Source organism: Branchiostoma belcheri, unplaced genomic scaffold (genome assembly GCF_001625305.1).
Source record: "Branchiostoma belcheri isolate BF01 breed outbred unplaced genomic scaffold, Haploidv18h27 scaffold115, whole genome shotgun sequence".
NCBI lineage: Eukaryota > Metazoa > Chordata > Leptocardii > Amphioxiformes > Branchiostomatidae > Branchiostoma > Branchiostoma belcheri.
The window spans coordinates 300,500-323,290 of NW_017802547.1; the positions used below are offsets into that span (position 1 = coordinate 300,500).

The 22,791-nt window shown below is 41.1% G+C and overlaps 2 protein-coding genes and 1 non-coding gene across 3 annotated transcripts; 2 read left to right on the plus strand and 1 right to left on the minus strand.

The window, feature by feature from the left end:
* LOC109462326 lies at positions 1–8,990 on the plus strand. The gene is made up of 4 exons (XM_019758857.1): positions 1–150; positions 7,707–7,830; positions 8,176–8,217; positions 8,392–8,990. Exons 2-4 carry the CDS (start codon positions 7,713–7,715, stop codon positions 8,646–8,648), a joined length of 417 nt encoding a protein of 138 aa, XP_019614416.1. The 5' UTR covers positions 1–150; positions 7,707–7,712; the 3' UTR covers positions 8,649–8,990.
* A 1,113-nt stretch (positions 8,991–10,103) lies between these two features.
* LOC109462372 (betaine--homocysteine S-methyltransferase 1-like) lies at positions 10,104–16,097 on the minus strand. Its single transcript, XM_019758918.1, has 9 exons — positions 15,871–16,097; positions 14,917–15,061; positions 14,189–14,322; positions 13,528–13,719; positions 13,212–13,365; positions 12,570–12,758; positions 12,176–12,306; positions 11,713–11,813; positions 10,104–10,835 (listed from the first exon to the last, which is right to left on the minus strand). The coding sequence occupies exons 2-9, from the start codon at positions 15,056–15,058 to the stop codon at positions 10,742–10,744; spliced, it is 1,137 nt and encodes a 378-aa protein (XP_019614477.1). The 5' UTR covers positions 15,059–15,061; positions 15,871–16,097; the 3' UTR covers positions 10,104–10,741.
* Positions 12,892–12,964, plus strand: Trnam-cau. The gene has a single exon. It is a non-coding gene; the product is annotated as a tRNA-Met (tRNA).
* Positions 16,098–22,791: the final 6,694 nt, after the last annotated feature.

Below are 22,791 nucleotides of genomic sequence, written 5' to 3' on the forward strand. Positions count from 1 at the left end.
GGGAGTAACAAGTGGCTACAGGAAAGCAGTGGAGCTGCCGTCACAAGTCAACAAAGGGGAGAGACGCGATCGCTGGATAACATTCATCTTTCACTAGTGTGCACGACGAGTCACGCCAGGCAGCTGAGGCGTTGGAGAAGACAGTTGGCGGTATGTAAAAATGATGTTCTAGTTGTGTTAGCGTGGTCGTTTGGTAGTCTCCACCAGACTTCTTTGCAGGCTGAATAAATAGTAGAAATCGGCCTAAAAAGAATGTAGCTATAGAGCCATAGATGGTCCAGTTTGCCTCTATAGCCAGTCAACTTCCCTAGGCAGCTACAATCTACTATCAATTATGCCTGCAGAGGAGTCTGGTGGAGACTAGTCCTTTGGTCTGGTTTTTTTGTTGTCTATTGTAATGAGATCATTAATGGTAACGTCTATTTAAAGGAAATCCATGAATGGAGAAAATTTCTTCTATCATTAACGGCTTAACAATGGCTGCCACCGTCATCTACCTGTAGGGACATAAAGTTAACGGGGCGCAAGCCAATTATATATAGAGAGAATTTTAATAGCTAGCAAATTCAATGCATAAAATTAATTTTGGAACAGTATTGTATGTGGACCGTTTCATTTTCTTATCTCGAGGTTACCGCAGTAATGATTTATTAGCTTTTTATGGCAAAGAAGAAAGTAGAGATGTCCAGTATGAATATGTTCGATAAAACATTCTGATTACATACAAAAATCACGGAAAAAAGCATGGGGTGAAGACAATAACGTAATTTTGATATATAAGCAAAAAGGATTACTTGTGATCTTCTTTTCAAGTTTATACCTAAAAGTAAGAAAGCAAAGAAATGATTCACAATATTCTGGTATTCATCACATATATTTTTGAAATGTATATATTCTAGAAGCATTTTCACCTGTACACAAGGGACTGAAAAACATATTATCCATGCGTTTTTCGTTGTGTGTACACTAATAGTATTACCTAAAACGTACGAAAAATGCATCGTTATTTTTTCCACTGCTTCTTCAAGACATTCAGACAAGTGACGCCTCAAAATCACAAGGTAATGTGGTAGCTCATTGCTCACTGAGACTTGACTGTGAAGGGCGACTCCGATCTTTCCTTTCTCGATCAGAACAGAAATTTGCCGATTCTAGGGCAATATGGTCAGCAGAGGTTAAAGGATGCTTCCGACCCTAAGGCGGTGATCTCTCACGACATGGCCCTGGTGATGACCCTTGTATTGAAGGGATCAGTATCGTTTACCCTTTCAAACAAGACAGGTCTGAATTTGGCTTCAAAATGATTACACTTTCATTGCGGTCTAAGGGGGAGAATACATTGTTATTATTATCCTGACTCGTACAACACTGGCCCCGACAAGGGGTGCCATGCTTACGTTTCAGAAGAAATGATTTAAAAGTGTAAACGTCTAGACAGTTTTCTTTCAAGTTTGTTAGATCCTTGTCGATGCATATGGGGTGCCCATGTCCGTTTCTGAAACCACACAGTTTTACAAGCACTACAGCAAGAGGCGAGACAACTGATTGCGTTTGTACCTTTCTTGCAGTCTATGTCATAATCAAAGATATCGATATGACGGGACCGGGGTTCGAACCAGCGGCCTTTTGAATATAGTACAACATGTAAGCGGGATCACTACCTATTTGGGTTTAAAACCAGTTTTAAGGGACAGGTGAATTTAAAAATCAAGCACATTCATGAAATGTGTTCAAATACTCTTCATATCTTCTTTGAATGCGATTGTTGAGTGCGCCAGTCATCAGTTTTGGTCATTAAAACATTGCCTATCATTCGCGAGCGAATGAGCACGACAATGTGGCGACGATGTCTTTCATCTTGTCTGAGTTAATCTGTGTAAGTCGTATCCAGGGCCGTGGATACCAAACGATCAAGGGGCACACGCCATGGCAATTTTCTCATATTAAAGGCATGCTGAGTCTTTAATGTACAGATTGCGTTTTAAGTCATCTAATATGTTAGAATTCGAAGGAGTGGGGGAGTTTAACTCAACTTTAATACATGTGAAGCATTGAAGCAAAAACGTTTCTAAAACATGAAAAGGAGGTAAAATCAAACACAGATTTCTTTGTCTATCAACACTCCCTGTCGAAAACGTTATTTCGTTTTTTATATTGTTGAGGGGGATAAAAATACAGAAGATAAAACTATCTATGAAATATACATGTATTACCATTCCTTCGTAAATTGCTACCTGGTCGGACGAAAACGTTGACTAGCTATATATATATATATAGTTTTTTTTGGGGGGGGGGGGGGTTCGAGATACGTAAGAAATATGAATCCGTGAATAGTTTTCTAAGGTTGGTAAGTCAATCAATGAAAATACTGTTTTTTTATACAATGCAGTGTTTTTGCCACCGATTTGTGCAACGTGTGTCTTTTTACTAAAAAAAGACATGTCGGAATATGGAATCTTATGCAAATGCGGACTGAACGTCATTGGAAGAGATATAGAAAACCAGTTTAGAAAAGACGTATTGAACAAGGCATCTATGGACAGGAAGCAGGGGCCAAGGGCCCAAGCAAGTATGGACAGGAAGAAGTCTCTTTGATTAACATCCAGCTCACCATAGACAAAACAAGACTGAACGCCACGGCAACAAAACTATACGCCATGAAAACACAACTCTTGTAGAAGATCGACTTGTTTCTCTGGCAACTTGCCAACCATACTGATCCAAAAGAGAGAAGAATTAAAAGACATCCATGATGATAAAAAAGCACGAGTTTGTCAGGTATTGTCTTTAAGATAAAGTATCTACATACTGAAGACGTTTTGTCAGACTGTCAGGCATCTTTAGCTTTGAGAATGCGATAAGCCACTTGCTCGGGTAAGATAGGATTTAGAAGGCTCTAATATTGGCAACGGCGCCAATTTCTTTATCCTTTATCCATACAATATCTGTACCATCCCTGTCACTCTTGTTTCATCTCCAAATCATATAACCACTACAGAAATAAGCAAAGATTTAGTAAGCTTAAGTTGCGATATACTGTTCCGAAACAAATACATTCATGAATACTCTTATATTTTTACAATCATAGCACGTTTCCCTGTATACTTCTATCCTACATTTAAACTGGGTACCGTGATCTAATATGAATGCATGACTTACAAAAATCTTTTTTGATCACCACGCTCCAGCACTAACACAGTTACATGTCAGGATTTTCAACAGAAGTGAACAAAAGGAATAGAAACGTCTGTCTACGTTTAAGTTAGAAAGTTCAAAGACGGAGGTAATAATAAATTTAAACTCACCACATATATTCCGAGAACAATGACATGGCTTTTTCCGGGAATGTGGTAGTTGCGATTTGTCTTTCCACTACTTTGCCTTCCTTTCAACAATTCTCGAGTGCAGACTTCAAAGCCCCTGCAAAGCTAGAAAAGCTCAGTATAACGGACTAAAGTCGGCGGTGTGCGCGCCAAGGCCAGCGGGGACACGTCACTAATCCATCGGTCATGGTCCCTGGGAGCCAAAGGTTTTACCTTTCTTCACTGGGATTCGTTTGATCCTCACTACGACCGCAAAGCTTGTTTTTACTCAGTGATGTCAAAACTGACAACCAACTGGGAGGACTGCAATCGTAAGATGTGAACACATGACAAATTACAGTCTGCAATATTAAGGAATGCCCATCATAATATTTCCTATTTAATGGTTTTACCTCATCGCCACTTCGGCTTCTGCAGTGACATTCAGAGGTCAGTGTTCATGTTAAGGTTGTGCTGGTACTTTGGGGGTAAAATATTAGCATCTTAGCTTAGATATTCAAGGGGGGGAACACTACGTGGTGATCAATCATTTCACAGCGTACATAGAGTCTACAAGGCCTACCATCACGACCTGGTCCACCTTGTAAACAGATAATGCATACATCAGGAGGTCCCGTGCTTGAGGAGATCCACACCCTCGGTACCTACACCGGTACTACACGTATGAGAAAGAGTAGAGGTCCTTCCCGGTAATAGCGGTTCATAACCTCATGGTCCTATGGCCGCATCTTGGGCAATATCGTATTGGGGTTATCAGAGCGCTGAGAGGCGACATTAACCGACCCTTGTGATTTAACCCCACCAACTCTAAGCTCCTCGCAATTCAGGCCCTGACTGCGAAGAGAGAGGAGTCGGTTCACCCAATAACAATAGCAATGACATAATGAAGAATCGTGTAAGGGGGGGACATGCACGAATGAAAAGGAAAGATCGGTGCATTGCATCAACGTTGCATCCGACCGATATAAACACAAAGGCAGTGTCTCAAAGATGAAGGACTATAGCGCGCATGAATTTTTGGCCGTTTTTCAACCATAGTGTAAATCGTACAAAACAGTTGCAAAATGAGCAAATATACACCGTAAGTTGCAAAAGAATATTTAAAAACGATACCTTAGAAGGAAAAATCTAACAGAAAAGACGAAAATGTAAAGAAATGAATTTGAAGAGTAGATTATTCTCCATTATAGTCTGTGTCATTTGTTCAACCTGCATGACCACGTAGATTTCATAATGAAAGCAACTTTTTTTTGCAAAACGTTTTTTTTATTCGCACGCGCGAATCGCCTTCACAGAGCGCTGAGTGAAGAACAGAGGGTATGTTTTCAAGTCGTATGAGGAAAGAAAGGCAAAATCCATACTGACAAAAGAAATGAAAGCGGAGCGACCAATTAAAGCTAACTTGGCTTTGAAACTCATGCTGCAAAAGAATAATGACCACCCAGGGATAAACCAGACGCTCTGGGTGCAGCAAGCTTGTTGCCCGGTGTACCATTGGGCATTGGAGTATCTAAGTGTCAAATAACCACTATTTGAATATATATACAGATCTAAAAAACAGAAGGCTCCTTGCTACTTGCTGTTGTATGTACGCTTGAGCTACGCTCAATTGAAATACAAAAAAGGGACACCAACATGGCCGTCAACACGTGTGCTTGAGGTACGCTCAATTGAAATACAAAACGGGACACCAACATGGCCGCCAACACGTGTGCGTGAGGTACGCTCAACTGAAATACAAAAAAGGACACCAACATGGCCGTCAACACGAACGCTTGAGCTACGCTCAATTGTCTGAAATACAAAAAAAGGGACACCAACATGGCCGTTAACACGAACGCTTGAGCTACGCTGAATTAAAATACAAAAAGGGACACCAACATGGCCGTCAACACGTGTGCGTGAGGTACGCTCAACTGAAATACAAAAAAGACACCAACATGGCCGTCAACACGAACGCTTGAGGTACGCTCGATTGAAATACAAAACGGGACACCAACATGGTCGTCAGTGACACGTGTGCTTGAGGTACGCTCAATTGAAATACAAAAAAGGACACCAACATGGCCGTCAACATGTTCCTTCCTCGGTAAGAGATTTATAGCCAAATGAATTCTCCTGCACATTACAGTGCACATACGCGCGATTACATGTGATAACCAGTACTGCTGTATCTCTGCCCACTGCCCAATTTTTTTTAATGGACGAAAATACAAGGGCGGGTGTTGACCATGTAATCAACGTGGCCTTAGTAGTGCACCTTTTTTATTTATTCACATATATTTATTGAGTATTGGGCAAAAAGCAAAATTTGCTTATATAACACCTTCTACCTTATATAACTACGTCTAGTGCACCCTTGTGTTACTGTTAAAAGACAACTAAATTGGCCTTCCGGTGTCACTCTTGTAGGAGGGGCCGCTAAAAGTCTTCGAACATGGCGTCAACACTTAAGGTCTGTCTGCGCCTTTAAGTGATAATATATCACTGCGAGAAAGATGTGTTGTTAACGGCAATGTCATGGAATCACATGTATTCCTATATTTGTGACACCATGGTAAGTAGTACTATAAAAAGCCATTTATCTTTGAACGGGTGCATTTACTTATCATTAAGAGACAAGAATCTATCTTTAGAATACATACTCTAAATGTCAAATTCATGCAATAAACTTTAGGTTTCTAAATATAAGGAATCAGAACGCTGCAATAAGGAGGTAATACTGTATCCAAGCTCACAATTAGCTAGGAGATAAAGCACATAGGGCCACGGGTGTAGGTAGTAATTTCCCAAGTGTATACATTAACTCACAAAGTCCCCTACAGCATCATAGTCATCTATCCCTCCTGTTTTCGCCATTGCAATCGTTAACTGTCAAGGATATTTCGGTACTATACAATCATAGTATTCGTACTTAATACTTTTTTCTTTATACTTATAAGTTGTTAGCTAGTAAGAGATTTACATGACCATAGTGATTTCTATAACTTCTTGCTCGTGCCTTTTTGAACTTTAAGTTAAGTCTGATGATGATAGTAGTTTGTATAATGCACCGGGAAGAACGACAATGAGATTGTTGTCTAAATGTTGACTGTCTTCTGTTCTTAAATCTAGATAAATGGACTATCTTCTCAGTGTGAAGTAAAGATTATGGTTTGATGACGCACACAGGATTATGTTACTAGTGGGTCTATATATATATTATGTATCCCGTAATGATATTTTTAGTGACATTTAACTGTAAGTAATAAAGTTGCAGAAGAGATAGTCGTAAGTTTGGTAATATAATTGTATCTTGAACATGGTATGGTCATGATTTTCGGTTGAGACATATCTCCTGATCATTGGAAGAAGTTGTCTAAATTTTGGTATTTTCTGTGGGCGAATTTGGACAGGCTAATACACCGCGTACCGACAGATTTTTATTTGTAGTTTGTACCTTAACCCCAGACATATTCGTTTTTTTTTTTGTATTTGCGAAGTGCACACCACTATAAACTTTACCGAGTCGACGTGAGTCACCTTGGTGTCATTAAGTATGGAAATCACCATAGTGCGAAAACCGTGTTCTGCTACCTTGTACTTCAATTGCCCATTAAAACACACCATGAGCATGATCTGAAAAGCTAGCACGCCTAATACGTCTGTACGATAGCCGGAACCAGTTTGTAATTTTGAACTATGAAGACGCTTATGGAAATTACTGTCATGATAACAATGAAAATGCAATGTTCTAGCTGACTAGAACATGAAGAGGTTTACTTAAGAAAAAAACTTGTATTCCGATTTTTTCCACATGAAAGATAATGAATTGGTACAAAGACTATCTACACCTTGTATTTTAGCACCCGACCTGCAAAGGTTGGAAGTTCAGGAATCCCTAAGCTCATTTTTGTTGAGATGGCGCCTAGAATCGACGCTGTTGGAAAGACAAGGCGCCAGACATTGCCATTTGATCTCTTGTATTTTGTGTTAGTAACGCCGGAAATAATGCTAACGTCACATCCTTCGCCTACACAACATATCGACAGAACAAAACGCCATGTAATGTCTCCTTTAATGATCCATTATGCTCGGGGTTTTCTTGGACTTTTTGCTGCAATGTCCTAGCCGAAGGCATGTTAAGTTAATACATGTAATTGAAGGTTGTCACACTTTCTACTGCGTAGATGTTACTTCCCTAAGGAATGCCCCTGTTTTATTCAGTATCCCGATATAAAGTCGTGACGATTCTTTGGTTCTACGTAGTAATTAAGCTTACGGTTTTTTTCTTAATATGCCTTCCTGAGATATCGGAGAAGACGTCATTGTGACGTTAGTCCAGGTGCTTACGGCGTGCAATGATGCTTATGATTCTGACGTGCTTTGTTGTTCGCAGTGCAGACTACCATGGGTGTGAGAATAGTAGCGATGGTTGTGGTGTTGTTGCTGACGGAGGCGTGCGGCCTGCATGAGCTACGCGGCCGCGGAACGGACGTGTTCCTGGCCAACCCACCCAGCCGGAGAGGTGCGTTCCATTTTATTTCATTTATTTGCACAAATAAAAACATTAATCATCAAATGCAAAACAAAGAAACAAAATCAGTGTGCAGGAGGAGGAAAGAAGCCTGCAAGGTTTGTACAATGTCCTCCTCTTTGAAACTTACCAAATATTAATCGTGAAGCTGACAAACAATAGACATTCAGACAAGACAGTTTCTTTTATTTTTTTCCTTACTTCGCTGTTTATTTTTCGCTATTATTCTAATAACGTTAGTTTCCACTTTTCTTTGCTGCTATCAATACTTTACCTAACGCCTCTTTAGATATCAAATTTCATTTAATTTTGTTATCTATTTATGGTTTAATCTAGTTTACAGGCTTGGTGGCTACAGTTGGTCTGCAACAATAAAAGGTTAGAACGCACTTGATTTTTCGCATTTCGTGTTTTCTTTTTTTTAATCATTTTTGGTTTTTATTCTGCCTTTATTCTTTCCAGGCACATTCTTGGTCTCTATCAAGATATCAGTTAACTTAATGTCATTTCAGATTTGATGATTGTAAAGTCTGAAAATCTTTTGCTTCCCAGCAGGTGCAACACCCCACAAATGGTACGAAACCATCATGCGGCTCGACTCCCCCCACTTTGGGAAAAGACGGTCCATGTCTGACTACAGCCTCGAGGTCCCGGATGATAAAGTCATCGGGGAAATCGGCAAACATCGGGAGGGTCCGGAGAGAGTCCCGATGATCCTCACCGACAACGACGTCGGAAGAGATCGGCAACGCTCGGGAGAGAGCACTTTCCGAGTGAACAGAGGTGGCCAAAAATGCGTTTGCTGGTGACGTAAATAAGATTTTAAAATGGCTAAAAATCAATTTTTGGTTGGAATGTTTTAGCACTCAGTGGGCAATATGAGGTCATCGATTTCAGCTATGATGGTTATTTACATATTTTCATTATGATTTAGTATCTTACAGTGCATCAAAGGAGGTGTTTAAAAGATTTAAACACGATTTAAGTAAGTGGCAGAATTATTGTACCACACAGAGGCCACAAAGACATTGGAAACGTTTAAAGAAGTAATCTTAGCGGTGCATAGATTTGACTTATTGATTTCTAATTGATTTCCACGTTATAAGATGAATAGTACCTTGCTAAGTAACACGAGCATAATAAAAGTATCCCAGCAAGCTTTATATTTCATGAATCCTTTTTTTGCCGTTTCTCATCTTTTAAAACATATACAATTAGAGGACAAAGTTGGCGTTGCATAAAAATTGGCATTCAAATTATAAAGCTCAGATAACAACGCCACATCTTTTCAAGCACATTCTTTGTCTATATCAATATATCAGTTGCTTTAATATGACGAATAACTAGACAACATCAGAGGATAAATTTGGCGTTGCGTTCAAGTTGGCATTCAAATTATAAAGCCCGTAATAAACGGCAATTATCAATTCTGAATAAAGTTTAAAAATCAATAATGCAATGCCAGGAATCAAACCCACGCCGTGAGGCTAAAACCCTATATCCTCATCACAAGACCACATGGAGACAGCAGACAATGTGATTCATCTTCAACGAGGATTAAACAAAGCGGCTCACACTCTATGCCCAGCCCTCCCTAGCTGATAATGCTGTGTCTGACATAAGCAGTGACTGTCGTAAACGAAAAAAAAAGTATCTACGGTGGACGAAATGATGCCCCGCTGTTCAGGCTTGTCAATTAGCCACTTCCTGTTGTCGTACTGATGCCTATTACGCCTTTAGTGACAACAGGATATCAGACAGTCAGGCTTCCAGCTTCTGAGATCAGTGGATAATCAGAGAATTTCTTCGTATCACACATCCAGCAAATCACCCCCCCCCCACACACACACACCCGTGTAACACAGAAACGCAATATTCAAGGCAAACACAATATATATTCAACCTATGTTCAGGTGTGAGAAGAGCACTTTATTTTCAACATTGCTTCCCAAAATAGCATTCGTTTCTTTATCCCTAAAATAGCTTGGTCAGAATTATTGCGCGATGATAAAATTGGCACTTAGGATTTATCGGTCTAATATTAATAATGATTAATCCTCGAGGTCTATAGATAGGCCGTCATTTCTAGAGGGCATATCCTGTCACTTAAGCGATCTTACAGTCATCGCGTACATACGCTTTAATGAGGCAGCGTCGTGTGAAATAAACATATTAAACTATAGAATTTTTCACATTTAGATTGTTTTCTGAATATTAATAGAAAGATAATTCTTTTTCACAGCGATAACATGATGAGAGATATATTTAAAAAAATTTAATCATTTTTGTCACCTTATTACAAAGATACCGCTTTTTCAGAGGATAACGTTGTGTGACATGAACTAAATGGCTTCATTTTCAGTGACGAAGCACTACACACTTGGTAGCGAGTAGCTATTTTCGTGACCACCATCCTATGACTTCCGACGACAGAAGAAACCAAGCAACTAATACATAAGCCTTCACACTGAAGACTGGTACGAATCAGAGATGCATATGGACACTACGTCCAAAATATCAAAATATTTGAGGGTTCAAATGCGCAATGAGGCCATTCAAGTAGATATCGCCGGGCGGCACTGTTGAGAGCATAAATTGTATCTATAACTATGCCCAGTTAGAAGAGTACTAGTAAAAGGATATCTTATTACATATTATCAGCAGTATTTGCAAACAATGTAATCCATGGGTATTAAATGTTAAAAGTAGAACTTATTACAAGCAAAATACTGATATGCACCACTGTCCAGGTTTATCACCAACAAAAATCAATCATTCAATCAGTCAAACATAGGTACCCTTCATGTATATGCTGACTTAACTATACACAATAATTACATGATGTACGTTCAACCAAGTCAGCTCGGAAGCAGGAGGTTGCTGCCAGCAGAGTGGTGAGTGCTCAGTGCCGGAAGAGTTTCGTCTGGACGTCCGGAAACCCTGGGCGGCCTATGGCTGGTTTCACCGATTCCCAGTATTCTCTGGTATCTTTTCCACTGGAGGAACAGATATAAGATAGAAAATGTTGATATTAAAGCAGATCCTACGTTCCTACGGTGCCAAATCTGTACCCAATAGGCCAAGCAGTGTCCATTACATTAGCCACCGAGCAAATGTAAATAAATTGCTTGGTCAAGTGGATACTGTCTTGCCACTGTAGGATCTGTTTGGAGATAGCATGTCGTAGGTCTAAGATCACCGTGCCCTTTATGTTCCAATTGTGCCTGCACTGAACTTGAACATGAATATTACTTACGAGACTTTTTTCTTGGGTTGACTTCACAAGGTGCTCAGGGCAGATGCCAGTAATACGCGCATGCCTAGAGGGCCCAAAATGAGTACCGCATGTAGAAGAAAATGTCTTAATGTTGGAAACTGTTGCTTTTTTTTTTGGAGCTGGATGTTATAGGTAAGGGTTATTTGCATTTGATTATGTAAAAATGGAGTTTTGGCCATGTTTGGGGTGTCCAGGTCGCAAAAGAAGTCCTGGGTTTGCATGCCATCATCAGCTGGTGAGAGAGGTCAAAGGGCGCTTGTGCCTGTTCGGCTTAGCGTTTGGATGCCTTTAGCAGTATAGGATATTTTTTTTATACTTAACAAAATGGAGAGTTTAGAGGCCGAGTGACCCTATGAATGTGTACTTTTGATGCGGTTTTACTCAGGTAGGTGACTTTTCACACCTTCTTACATGTTTCCATGCATTTGAGTGGGATAGTTTATTACCGGGTCTTTGCCCATCACAAGACTACATGTACATGTACAAGCTGCACAAATACATTATAGTGTGGAGCTGGAATTGCTGATTACTACAGACTTACACCATCAGTGTTAAAGACTGTGATACCAAACGACAATGTGATGTGACATTCTTACATGATGAAGTCTTTCTCAGGTTGGTTAGTCTTCAGCCCCCCTCCCCAAGGACGGTGTTTCTTGCTAGCATCTCCTAGCTTTCCTCCGCGCTCTGGTGATAGCTGCAAAACGTAAAGAACTGTAAGGTACTTTTATAAGGCACTAATATTAGATCATATTACCTTCTATCATTCTAATATAGTACGTAATGCGACTGTGCGAGTAGGAGAGTCTTCGGTAGAAGGTTAGGACGATAGAAGGTACGTCATTTAGTCTCTAATTCCAACAAAGATGCAAGTATGGCATGCACTTTATACTAGAGAAATAATTCAAAACAATAGTTGACCAGTTTGTCGATAGAACTTATTGGAAATATTACAGCGAGGAAGAGGGGGGGGTGGTCTTACGTCATATCCGTGACTTTTACTAGGCATTATGGGAAGTGTGAAATTGGTGAATTGCAATACTTGACGACCGTAACTACCTCTTCAGAAATAGCCCGGATGTGGTGGGGCTCAAATCCACAGCAGCCACCGATGTACTTGACCCCGAGGTCAAAGGCCGCTCGGACAAAGTGGTTGACCTCAAACCGTGTCATCTGCCGGGGTCCCAGAGCTGGCAAAGTAATACAAAAATCATTTGAGAACAGACCAATGCTTGATTAGCCCTAATACTATCTTTGGACTGTTTGGACCCCTGCGTGTGCAATTCGGTAACTTCCGCTAGGTGGTGTTTTCAAGTAAACGCCCTAGCCTGTGTTCTGAGTGTCCCTGCAGTGCTACAGCACGGGAACGAACAATGTTTGAACTTAAACGTATAATCATTTTTGCTTGCCGGTTAAAGTCATTGCTGAAGTGGACTGAAGATAATTCAATTACCGAACGGAAACTCCGGCAGGATCGTCCACCCGTCCTTCGTCTGTTCGGTCTCCGGTGAAAAGAAGCCGTTCGGCTGTACCATCAGGTACGGGGACAGCCCTTCCTTATCTAGTGCATCCTTCATCATCTTTATGGTCTTCAGACAGGTGTTGGCATCGAACCGACAGTTTAACCCAACCACATCAGCACCTAGAAACACACAAGTGCAATAAGTGGCATCTTATTAACATAACATCAGCATGCTGTATATCTCCAGTTTACATATTGGACTTTGATACGCAATTATTTGCATCTCGGACAACAGCCTACTGAACTTTTAACTGCCTCGATGGCGCAGTAGGCAGCGCGTGAGTCTCATAATCTCAAGGTCGTGAGTTCGATCCTCACTCGGGGCAATTGTTTTTTTTTTCAGTTTGTTGCCTGCTATCATCATGCCGTTTCGTCGGTTACCCCTGTCATTTGAAAAGTGGCTTTCCCATACGTTTTACCCAACTTAAGAAATCAAGAACGTTGATCTCAGATTTTTTAAAACTTTATCATGATCACTAATCAGATTACAAAGGACTGGTGACTATATCAGCAATGCGTCAAACGTGGTGGGAAGTCGGTATCGTCCCCCGTACCGGGATTTTAGGCACTTACCGGCCTTTGCCATCCTGACGGCACACTCCCCAGGCGGCACATCACTGTCGTCTCCTAACGGCCCGATCCGAAGGGTGCAGGCTACAGGTTTTCCCTTTCCCCTGGCCTTCAGCACTTCAATAGCCCACTCAGCCTCCTCCACGTACCCAAAGAACTGTACACGTACAGTAAAAAAAATCGGTCAAAAATTCTTTTCCTATACACGTAACTCCCTTTGGGACATGTGTGACAAAATCGTGTGACTTAAACTTAGCCAAAAGGAGGCCCACAAGATGGCGGAATTGCAGTATGTGACGATTGAGCTCACGTGACTTACCTCAGCCAATAGGAAGTCCACATCATGCTCCACGAAGACGTCCACCTGTTTGCTGAATTCCTGCTGCACGGCGGCCTTGCCTTTCCCCTGCGCGTAGGACGGAGTGTTGGATAACCCTCCGCAGACTAAGGCATCCCCGTCCGCAGCAACCTCCTTCGCAATAGTACATGCCTGGTCGTTGACTTCTTTGCACTGGGTGGGGTAAATTATGATGTTTTACGCCATGTGAAGTTCTCTAAGACACACATTACTTTTGATATATCTTGAAAGTTCATCTGCGTTGGTGGAAGTTAATATACAGGTATGGGTAAGTTTAAAGTATGCTTGTTAGAAATTAATTTTTGCCGCCTAAAAGTGGGTTAAGCGGACGTCCACTTGAGGGAGGGGGGTTAGGTATAATCCAAACCAGACTAGAGGGCATTATCATAAAGCCAGAAGACGTCGACCAATCAGAAGGCTCCATTTCCTATCGGTTATCAGGCCCTAACCTCAAAAGTGGTCGGTTATTAGAAACCACATTTTGGACCGTACCATTATACAGAGGACAGGACACTAATCTAACAGTAGCGCACTCGGTGGTTTATTTGTTGGTTATCGCACCTGACCAGAGATTATCTCACCATATACACCTCGGGGCGGGGCATTAACCCTTTATTATTACCGTGAAGTTCTTCCCAGTCTCGTTCCCAGGGGCGTCAGGACCAGTCAGCGCTAGTCTGTCATCCGTCGACCAGAATGTGAAGGCCTGGAGCACATCTGCGCCTGCGCGCATGAACTCTCGGTGCACCTGTTTGACTGTAAACATGAATTAAGCTTCAGTATATAGAACATACATAAGAAGACATAATAGTTGTAACTAAAATATCTAAATCTATATAAATTGACCTTTTAGCTCACAGTGTATGTACAATTTAAAATCTTTTGCCGCTCGACTATTTTCAGCATTGAGCGTCCAGTGCTGACGCCGTTTTGACCATTGAATCAGAACTGGAACACTAGTGCTGAAGGCATGGCTTTCGTAGACTTGCTGGACATTATGCATTTGCTTTCCAAATGTTATTCTAGTTGATATATTTCTTTTGATCAAGTAAAGTGCATAGTCCAGTAGTTAGCGAAAGAGGTTGGTAGTTCGAATCCCGGCGGCTGATGTCGCTCACCCGACATGCACGCTACTGTTTAGGGTCGCAGTCCTTCGGGCGGGACGTTAAGCCGTGGTCCACTATTCATTGTGCTTGTCGAAAAGAGCTAGGGGAATTTCCCCGGTACAATGAACCTGTTAATACTGTACATAGCGTCTGTCTTCTCTGTCACGACCAGTGGAATATTAGCTCTTCAATGAGCTAAACTGGTTCGAGATCACTTTCACTTTTTAAGTGCATGCAAACCCACCTGCCTCCGGGTGTTCCATGACCGCCTCAGTGGTGTAGGGTCCGGCCATGACGTAACCGCGCTTCTCCAGGGTGAATAAATAACCCCCGTCCCCGACAACCGGACCCTCCCGCAGCCGCTCAAGTAGACCCTTCTTCACCATCTCCTGACGGAAGTAAAGATTCACACACACAAAAAAAATCTTATTTTAACCAGAAGGGGAGGACCATATTTTTTCCTGGGCAAATTTTGCTCAGAAAGGTCCAATTGTCTGCTACGAGGTCTGAATAATGTATATATATATATTGTTAAAATCTGCCCCAAATGTGTGACCTTTGGCATAGTTTCTTTCTAACTGGTTGGACTGGCACTGGGACAGGGGGTAAAATCATGGAGGTAAAAAATACATGGTACAATCCTCGTGTCTTTTCATATTTTGCCTGTTTCAGCTCTTTGAAATGCCGGAGTTGACCTTGCACTTTTTGGATCCACACAAAAAAACCCTTGACAAATCCAGATTTGCAGTGGGGGCATAGATCTGAGGTGTAACGTGCTTGTTTTTCATGGTATCACTGATAGATTTTGATGGAAAGAGCATTCGCTGGTCCCCTACAAAATTCACACAAGGGAAATGGGATGTTTACCTAGAACGTTATAATATTAGGTCTTGTACAGGATAAATAGCCCAACTGTTGAGGACCTTAGTAAGTTATACGACGTCACAAGTAACTCGGTACACCAGAATTCACACACCTCACAACAGACATTAACTACCAAGTCAATAGTCCAACGACCTACAGGACGAACCATATTCACGCTCAACCAGGGGAATAAATACAAAGGTCGACCGAACACACAGACTTTGAATGGCAAACCGCAGGATTTTCCCATAACAATCAGAATACTATTTCTTCTCAATGTTCTGTAGGAAGTTAAATATGTGTTGCTGGTTTTAGCACAATTTAAATGTTTTACCTTGTTATACTCTCGCCAGCTCGATATACTTGATACACTGCACAGCAAACTCTTGCCGACCCTTGAACTAGTTAAAAGGTCGAAGTACTAGTTTACACCAGGGTCTCGTAGCGGTGTTTATAAGTACTAGTTTACACCAGGGTCTCGTAGCGGTGTTTATAAGTACTGGTTTACACCAGGGTCTCGTAGCGGTGTTTTTAAGTACTAGTTTACACCAGGGTCTCGTAACGGTGTTTATAAGTACTAGTTTACACCGGGGTCTCGTAGCGGTGTTTATATGTACTAGCGGTCGGGCCGATACCTCGGGCGATACGGAATACCCCGTGTTGTATTCTATATTTATATCGTACCCGGGCCGCGATAACGTTCGATAACGGGTTCCGGACCGGTCCGTACTTTACGGTACGGCCCGGGCTTCTATGGCTTCCATAGAACACCTGTTTATCGGAGGGCCTGCATGCATTTTTGCGTGGAGAGCCCTTTCACTTCACTACGAATCAGACCTTACTTGTGTGTTAATGGCTTCCAGAAAATTCTTGCGTGACGCGTAATTGGTTGCGCTGTAATTCCACGTCTGATGTTTTTTTTTTTTTGTATCCCTAATTCATTATTGCACGTTATTACCCTCGCAAAGAACGTTATGTTTTCGTAGGTGTCCCTGTTTGTGTGTGTGTTTGTGTGTGTGTTTGTGTGTGTTTGTGTGTGTGTGTGTGTATAAACAAGATTACTCAAGAAGACTTGTCTTGATATTTGGTAGGTGGGTAGGTCTTGATGAGACATCGAAATTATTAGATTTTGGTCCCCCTGGCGGCTTGTTATGGTACTACAGCGGAACTTGTAACTGATGCTACACCGGTTTTTATATCCCATGATCTGGACATGTCACGAATTTTGCGCATAGTAGATAGCTCTTTTGCAATTTTCGTCAAAAAAGTATAAATGTTAATATTATTCAAATAGGCATCTCCAGACAATTAACTTCACCACGTATACGTAAGACGTATACTGGTTTGCATTGCGCATTGCGGATCAGCTACCGAAGGACGCACCTACAAGAACAACAGTACCCAGCGTCTGAGACATTCTACACGAGTTCCTGTCCAGAAGTTGCCGTCTGAAGCTATTTCACTGACTAGAAAGGTCTGTTTCTTACTTACGTATCCTCTTCATTCCTTGCGAGGCGTAAGGCCTTGATTTTTTCCTTCCATCTGGGTCTGTCCTTGGCCACCTTCTGTGACTTCTTCAGATATATCTGCGACGAATTCTGCCCGAACCAGAAAACCCAGACTAACCTTGCCACCTTGCCAGACCGCAGTCTGTTTAAAAGGTTTTTAGAGTTGTTAAAATATATGACTGTTCTTATCACAGGTCTTTGGAAAATGAGTTTATAGCAGCTGTTACTGTTTATTTTTAACCTGAACAGCTTTTTAAATGCACTGTTTGACCAAGAGTAACTGCATAACATAGTCCTACTATTGCTTGTGATTCCATTTCAGAAAAGGCAGATGATTCTTTCACGAGAACTATTAATTTTTCTATTTTTCTGCTAATTTCTTTGTCTGGGAAGGTACAGCGTTCAGAAAAATATTAGCAAACAACCTTAATATTAATATTCAAGCCATCCGCTTCAGACAATCAACACAACCATATCGCTAAGACCAAAGTAATTCAAAATAGTTTGTTAGTAATACAATATAAACAAAAACCACTGAGCCACGTATCCTACATGTACGACAGCAAACAATGGGATAGAAGGCACTTTTTAACTGATGCTACACCGGTTTGTATATCCCATGATCTGAACATGTCACGAATTTTGCATAGTAGATAGCTCTTTTGCAATTTTCATCAAAAAAGTATAAATGTTAATATTATTCAAATAGGCATCTCCAGACAATTAACTTCACCACGTATACGTAAGACGTGTGCTGGTTTGCATTGCGCATTGCGGATCAGCTACCGAAGGACGCACCCTACAAGAACAACAGTACCCAGCGTCTGAGGCATTCTACACGAGTTCCTGTCCAGAAGGTGCCGTCTGAAGCTATTTCACTGACTAGAAAGGTCTGTTTTTTACTTACTTACGTATCCATCTTCATTCCTTGCGAGGCGTAAGGCCTTGATTTTTTCCCTTCCATCTGGGTCTGTCCTTGGCCACCTTCTGCGACCTCTTCAGATACTTCTGCGACGAATTCTGCCCGAACCAGAAAATTCAGATTAACCCTGCCACCTTGCCAGACCGCAGTCTGTTTAAAAGGTTTTTAGAGTTGTTAAAATATATGACTGTTTCTATCACAGGTCTTTGGAAAATGAGTTTATAGCAGCTGTTACTGTTCATTTTTAATCCTTAACAGTTTTTTAAATGCACTGTTTGACCAAGAGTAACTGCACAACACAGTCCTACTATTGCTTGTGATTCCATTTCAGAAAAGGCAGATGATTCTTTCACGAGAACTATTAATTTTTCTATTTTTCTGCTGATTTCTTTGTCTGGGAAGGTACAGAGTTCAGAAAAATATTAGCAAACAACCTTAATATTAATATTCAAGCAATCCGCTTCAGACAATCAACACAACCATATCGCTAAGACCAAAGTAATTCAAAATCGTTTGTTAGTAACACAATATAAACACAAAACACTGAGCCACGTATCCTACAGGTACGGCAGCAAACAATATGGAGTGGAGGGCACTTTTTGCCTCAAATACACTCTCCAAGCAGAGGTTTAGGCTACAACTTATTTTTGGTCCTGTTTCTATGATTTTTATTGGGCTTCCTTGTGTAATGGTATGTCCCGGTATCGTCTTTTCCAACTTCCAAACCAGTATCCTTTATCACCGTATGATCTGCTTGGAGATCGGGGCCGGGCCTCAAAAAGCTAGTCCCAGGTCAAATGAACAAAATAAAAGCCCGGGCCCGGTTGGAATAAAGTTAAGCATCATTTGTGTTAATTCGAGCGGAGAAACGTGAAGTTACTATTACTTTATTGATGCTGAGGTCACATTTCCAAACCGGGGCCCGGTCGGGCTGTTTTGATTTAACAAATAAATCAACAACTTATATAAAAAAACTAAACAGTTCCCATGATCATTTTTTTCAGCTTTTTTGTGCTTTGTTGTCTTTTACATGTATATCATACTTTTTCGTTTTATAAGACTACTCGGCCGGGCCCCTGTTTGGAAATGTGACCTCAGCATTAGAAGGTACCTGTTTTTTTTAGGTTGGAGGACATCATGGGAAGAAAGCTGCGACACGTGCTGGTTTTCCTTCTTATCATCCTGGAGGAGCTCCACATGCCCTCCGCAAGACGACCTCACTGCTCCTGTAGAGCACCAGTACTAGTGTACCAGTGCCGCTGCTCACGCAAACAACTCCCCAGCATCCCTCAAAATCTCCCGAAAACTACCCCTGATTTAGACTTGTCATGTAATTATATTACTGTTGTAAATCAGTCTGAGCTGGTACGGTACAGGGATTTGGTTGCCTTGCATTTGGGGTCAAATCGTATTAGCATGGTTGATTGTTTACCTAATCTACCTAATCTTGAAACTTTGGACTTAAGTAGAAACCAAATAGCTGAAATCCACCCTGCAACTTTCACAAATGTACCACAGCTACGCTGGGTAATCTTAAACTCCAACAGAATAACCAACATACACCCCAGTACTTTTGCAAATCTAACGATGCTCTCAGGGTTGCAGCTGCAACACAACGGAATAGCAAATATTCAGACAGGTACATTTGCAAATCTATCTCAGCTAAAAGGGTTGAACTTGAACAGGAATAGAATAACAAATATTCAGACAGGTACACTTGCTAATCTATCCCAGCTAAAAGAGTTGGACTTGCGCTTTAATCAAATAACTGTACTTGATTCTGATACATTTTCTAATGTATCCTGTCTCCGAACGTTGCAACTGAGCGGTAACCAGACAAAGATGGTTCAATCAGGTACATTTGCAAGTCAAACCCAGCTCACAACGTTGACGCTGGATAATAACGAAAAATTAACAAACATTCAGACAGGTTCATTTGCAAATCTACCAAGCCTCAAAACGCTGAAGTTGTACATCAGCAAGATAGCAAAGGTTCGAACAGGTACATTTACAAACCTACCCCAGCTCAAAACTTTATGTCTGCAGTACAACCAGATAAACGTAATTCAGCCCGGTGCATTTGCAAACGTATCGCGGCTAGAAGAATTGGACCTTCGGCATAACAACATGTATACTATTTCACCTTTAGCTTATGGCTTGTTGCCATCTATCAACTTCATAAAACTTTATGGAAACCCCTGGCATTGTGACTGTAAGATGATTCCCTTCAGGCTGAACACGACTGAATTTCCATCATTTCAAAACGACATAAGATGCAGCAAACCAGCCAAATTCAAATGGGAAAGGCTTAGAAATGTTAATCTTGATGAACTGATATGTACAGTGTCAATCATGTCAACACCGATAGTCACACAGCCCATTGTTATTAGTACCTTAAAAAGTGCTAAAAACTGTTACAATACTGCCGCAACTTCTCGATATCATTGGTACTTTAAACGCAATGCAGACTCACTAGTACATCCTGCATACGAATCAAGCAAAACAACAGTGACGCTAACTCCACCCCCTGCAATTACATCAGACAAACCTGAAGGCAGCAATTCCCATGAGTCTTCTCTCACATTGCCCTTAGTTGTTCTCATTGGTTCTGGGGTTGGTTTGGGATCTGGCATTATTCTAGTGATCATTTTTGCAGTGTGTTATAAAAGGAAAACTAAGCATCCTCCTTTAGGAGTGAATCCCAACGTATATGGTGGCAATGCAAATACTGTAATGACCAGTGGTCATGATCAGACAGGACAGGGTCAGCCTCAGGCAAACTATCAATCTCTAAAAACGGGAAATCCGTCACATGATGAAGTGCTAGCTGCCTTAAAATCAAATGCTATGTATGTAAAGAACCCAGCATCTACAAGTGGCCATGGGAAGACAGGTCAGGGACAGTCTCAGGCTAACTTACAATCCCTCAAAGTTGTGAATCCATCACGTAAAGGCAAGGCCTTTAAGGCCTTAAATACTAACCCTATGTACACACAACAAAAGAACCCAACATCTACAAGTGGCCATGGGAAGACAGGTCAGGGACAGTCTCAGGCTAACTTACAATCCCTCAAAGTTGTGAATCCATCACGTAAAGGCAAGGCCTTTAAGGCCTTAAATACTAACCCTATGTACACACAACAAAAGAACCCAACATCTACAAGTGGCCATGAGAAGGCAGGGCAGGGTCAGTCTCAGGCCAACACTGAATCCAACACAAACACCACAGCTAACGTAATGGCCAGTGATGACGATCGCCAGTATGAAGACATTGACAATGTACGAGTTAAGACAGGGCAGGGTCAGTCTCATGCTATAACTGAATCCAACACAAACACTACAGCTACTGTAGTGACCAGTGTTCAGGATCAAATGTATGAAGATATAGATAACCATCCTGTTAAGACAGGACAGGGTCAGTCTCAGGCCAACACAAACACTACAGCTACTGTAGGGACCAGTGGTCAGGATCAAATGTATGAAGATATTGATAACCATCATGTACAGACAGGGCAAGGTAAGTTCTCAGGCTAACACTGAATCCAACACAAACACTACAGATACTGTAGTGGCCAAGTGTTCAGAATCAGCTGTATGAAGATTTTTACAACCATATGCATCATGTACAGACAGGGCAGGGTCAGTCTCAGCCCATCACTGAATCCAACACAAACACCACAGATACTGTAGTGGCCGGTGGTCAGGATCAAAGGTATGAAGATTTTTACAACCATCATGTAAAGACAGGGCAGGGCCCGTATCAGGCCATCGATATCGATGAATCCTTGGATTCTAGAAATCAATCTTATGCCACAGGTCCTACTATCCCGCAGCTAAACTCTCTGTACGAAAATGTAGAAACACAATAAATAAATCCACATTTTAACAGGATGGCAACTATTGGACAGCCGATGAATAACAAAGAACATAGAAATTAGTCTTTGAAATCATCGAAAGACCACTGAGAGATCTTGTAATAGTCTTGGAAAAAGTTGAGGATCATTCGAAATCACCAAGCAAGTAGATTTTCCTGCATCTCTAGAACACTAGACATCTATATAATTGTTAACTTTCGAATATCAGCCCAGCTGCCTGTAAGTCAATGTAATATACTGTTGCATTTAATTACATACAAGGCTCGAAATACTGGGTAGATTTGTACCTTAGTGGGTGCACCAGTGCACCCAAATGTTTTCGGAGGTTTACGTGTGTTAAGATGTTGAAAGTACGGATGTATACAGCGCTAGCATATTCTTAACATCTGTGTCAGAAAAATGATAGAATCATTGTACTTTTCTTTAGAAATGAAACAATTTTTCTGACATTCTACATATCTTATCTTACATGTATATGTTGCACCCAAAAACTTTTTGTGCAACAAGTTCACCCCCTGCAATCACATCGGACAAACCAGAAAGCAGCAATTCCCAAGAATCTTCTCTCACATTTTAACAGCATATATGAATAACAAAGAACATAGAAATTAGTCTTTGAAATCATCGAAAGACCACTGAGAGATCTTGTAATAGTCTTGGAAGAATTTGTAGATCATTCAAAATCACCAAACAAGTAGATTTACCTGCATCTCTAGAACACTTAGCTCTGTATATAATTGTTAACTTTCGAATATCAGCCCAGTTGCCTGTAAGTCAATGTAATATAGTGTTGCATTTATTTACATACAGGGCTCGAAATACTGGGTACATGTGCACCTCAGTGCACCCAATGTTTTTTTTCCAAATTTTTTTCGAAGGTTTACGTATGTTAAGATGTTGAAAATACATACGGATGTATACAGCGCTAGCATATTCTTAACATCTAAGTG

Bases quoted from the DNA above. Each gene is read 5' to 3' on its own strand.
- LOC109462372 (XM_019758918.1), bottom strand. From the start codon at position 15,058: ATGGTGAAGAAGGGTCTACTTGAGCGGCTGCGGGAGGGTCCGGTTGTC. The intron at 14,323-14,916 runs GTGGGTTTGCAT...TCATGTTTACAG, and splicing joins CATGGAACACCCGGAGGCAG to TCAAACAGGTGCACCGAGAG. The intron at 12,759-13,211 runs GTAAGTGCCTAA...GTGTGTTTCTAG, and splicing joins CGTCAGGATGGCAAAGGCCG to GTGCTGATGTGGTTGGGTTA.
- LOC109462326 (XM_019758857.1), top strand. From the start codon at position 7,713: ATGGGTGTGAGAATAGTAGCGATGGTTGTGGTGTTGTTGCTGACGGAG. The intron at 7,831-8,175 runs GTGCGTTCCATT...GGTTTAATCTAG, and splicing joins CAACCCACCCAGCCGGAGAG to TTTACAGGCTTGGTGGCTAC. The intron at 8,218-8,391 runs GTTAGAACGCAC...TTTGCTTCCCAG, and splicing joins TTGGTCTGCAACAATAAAAG to CAGGTGCAACACCCCACAAA.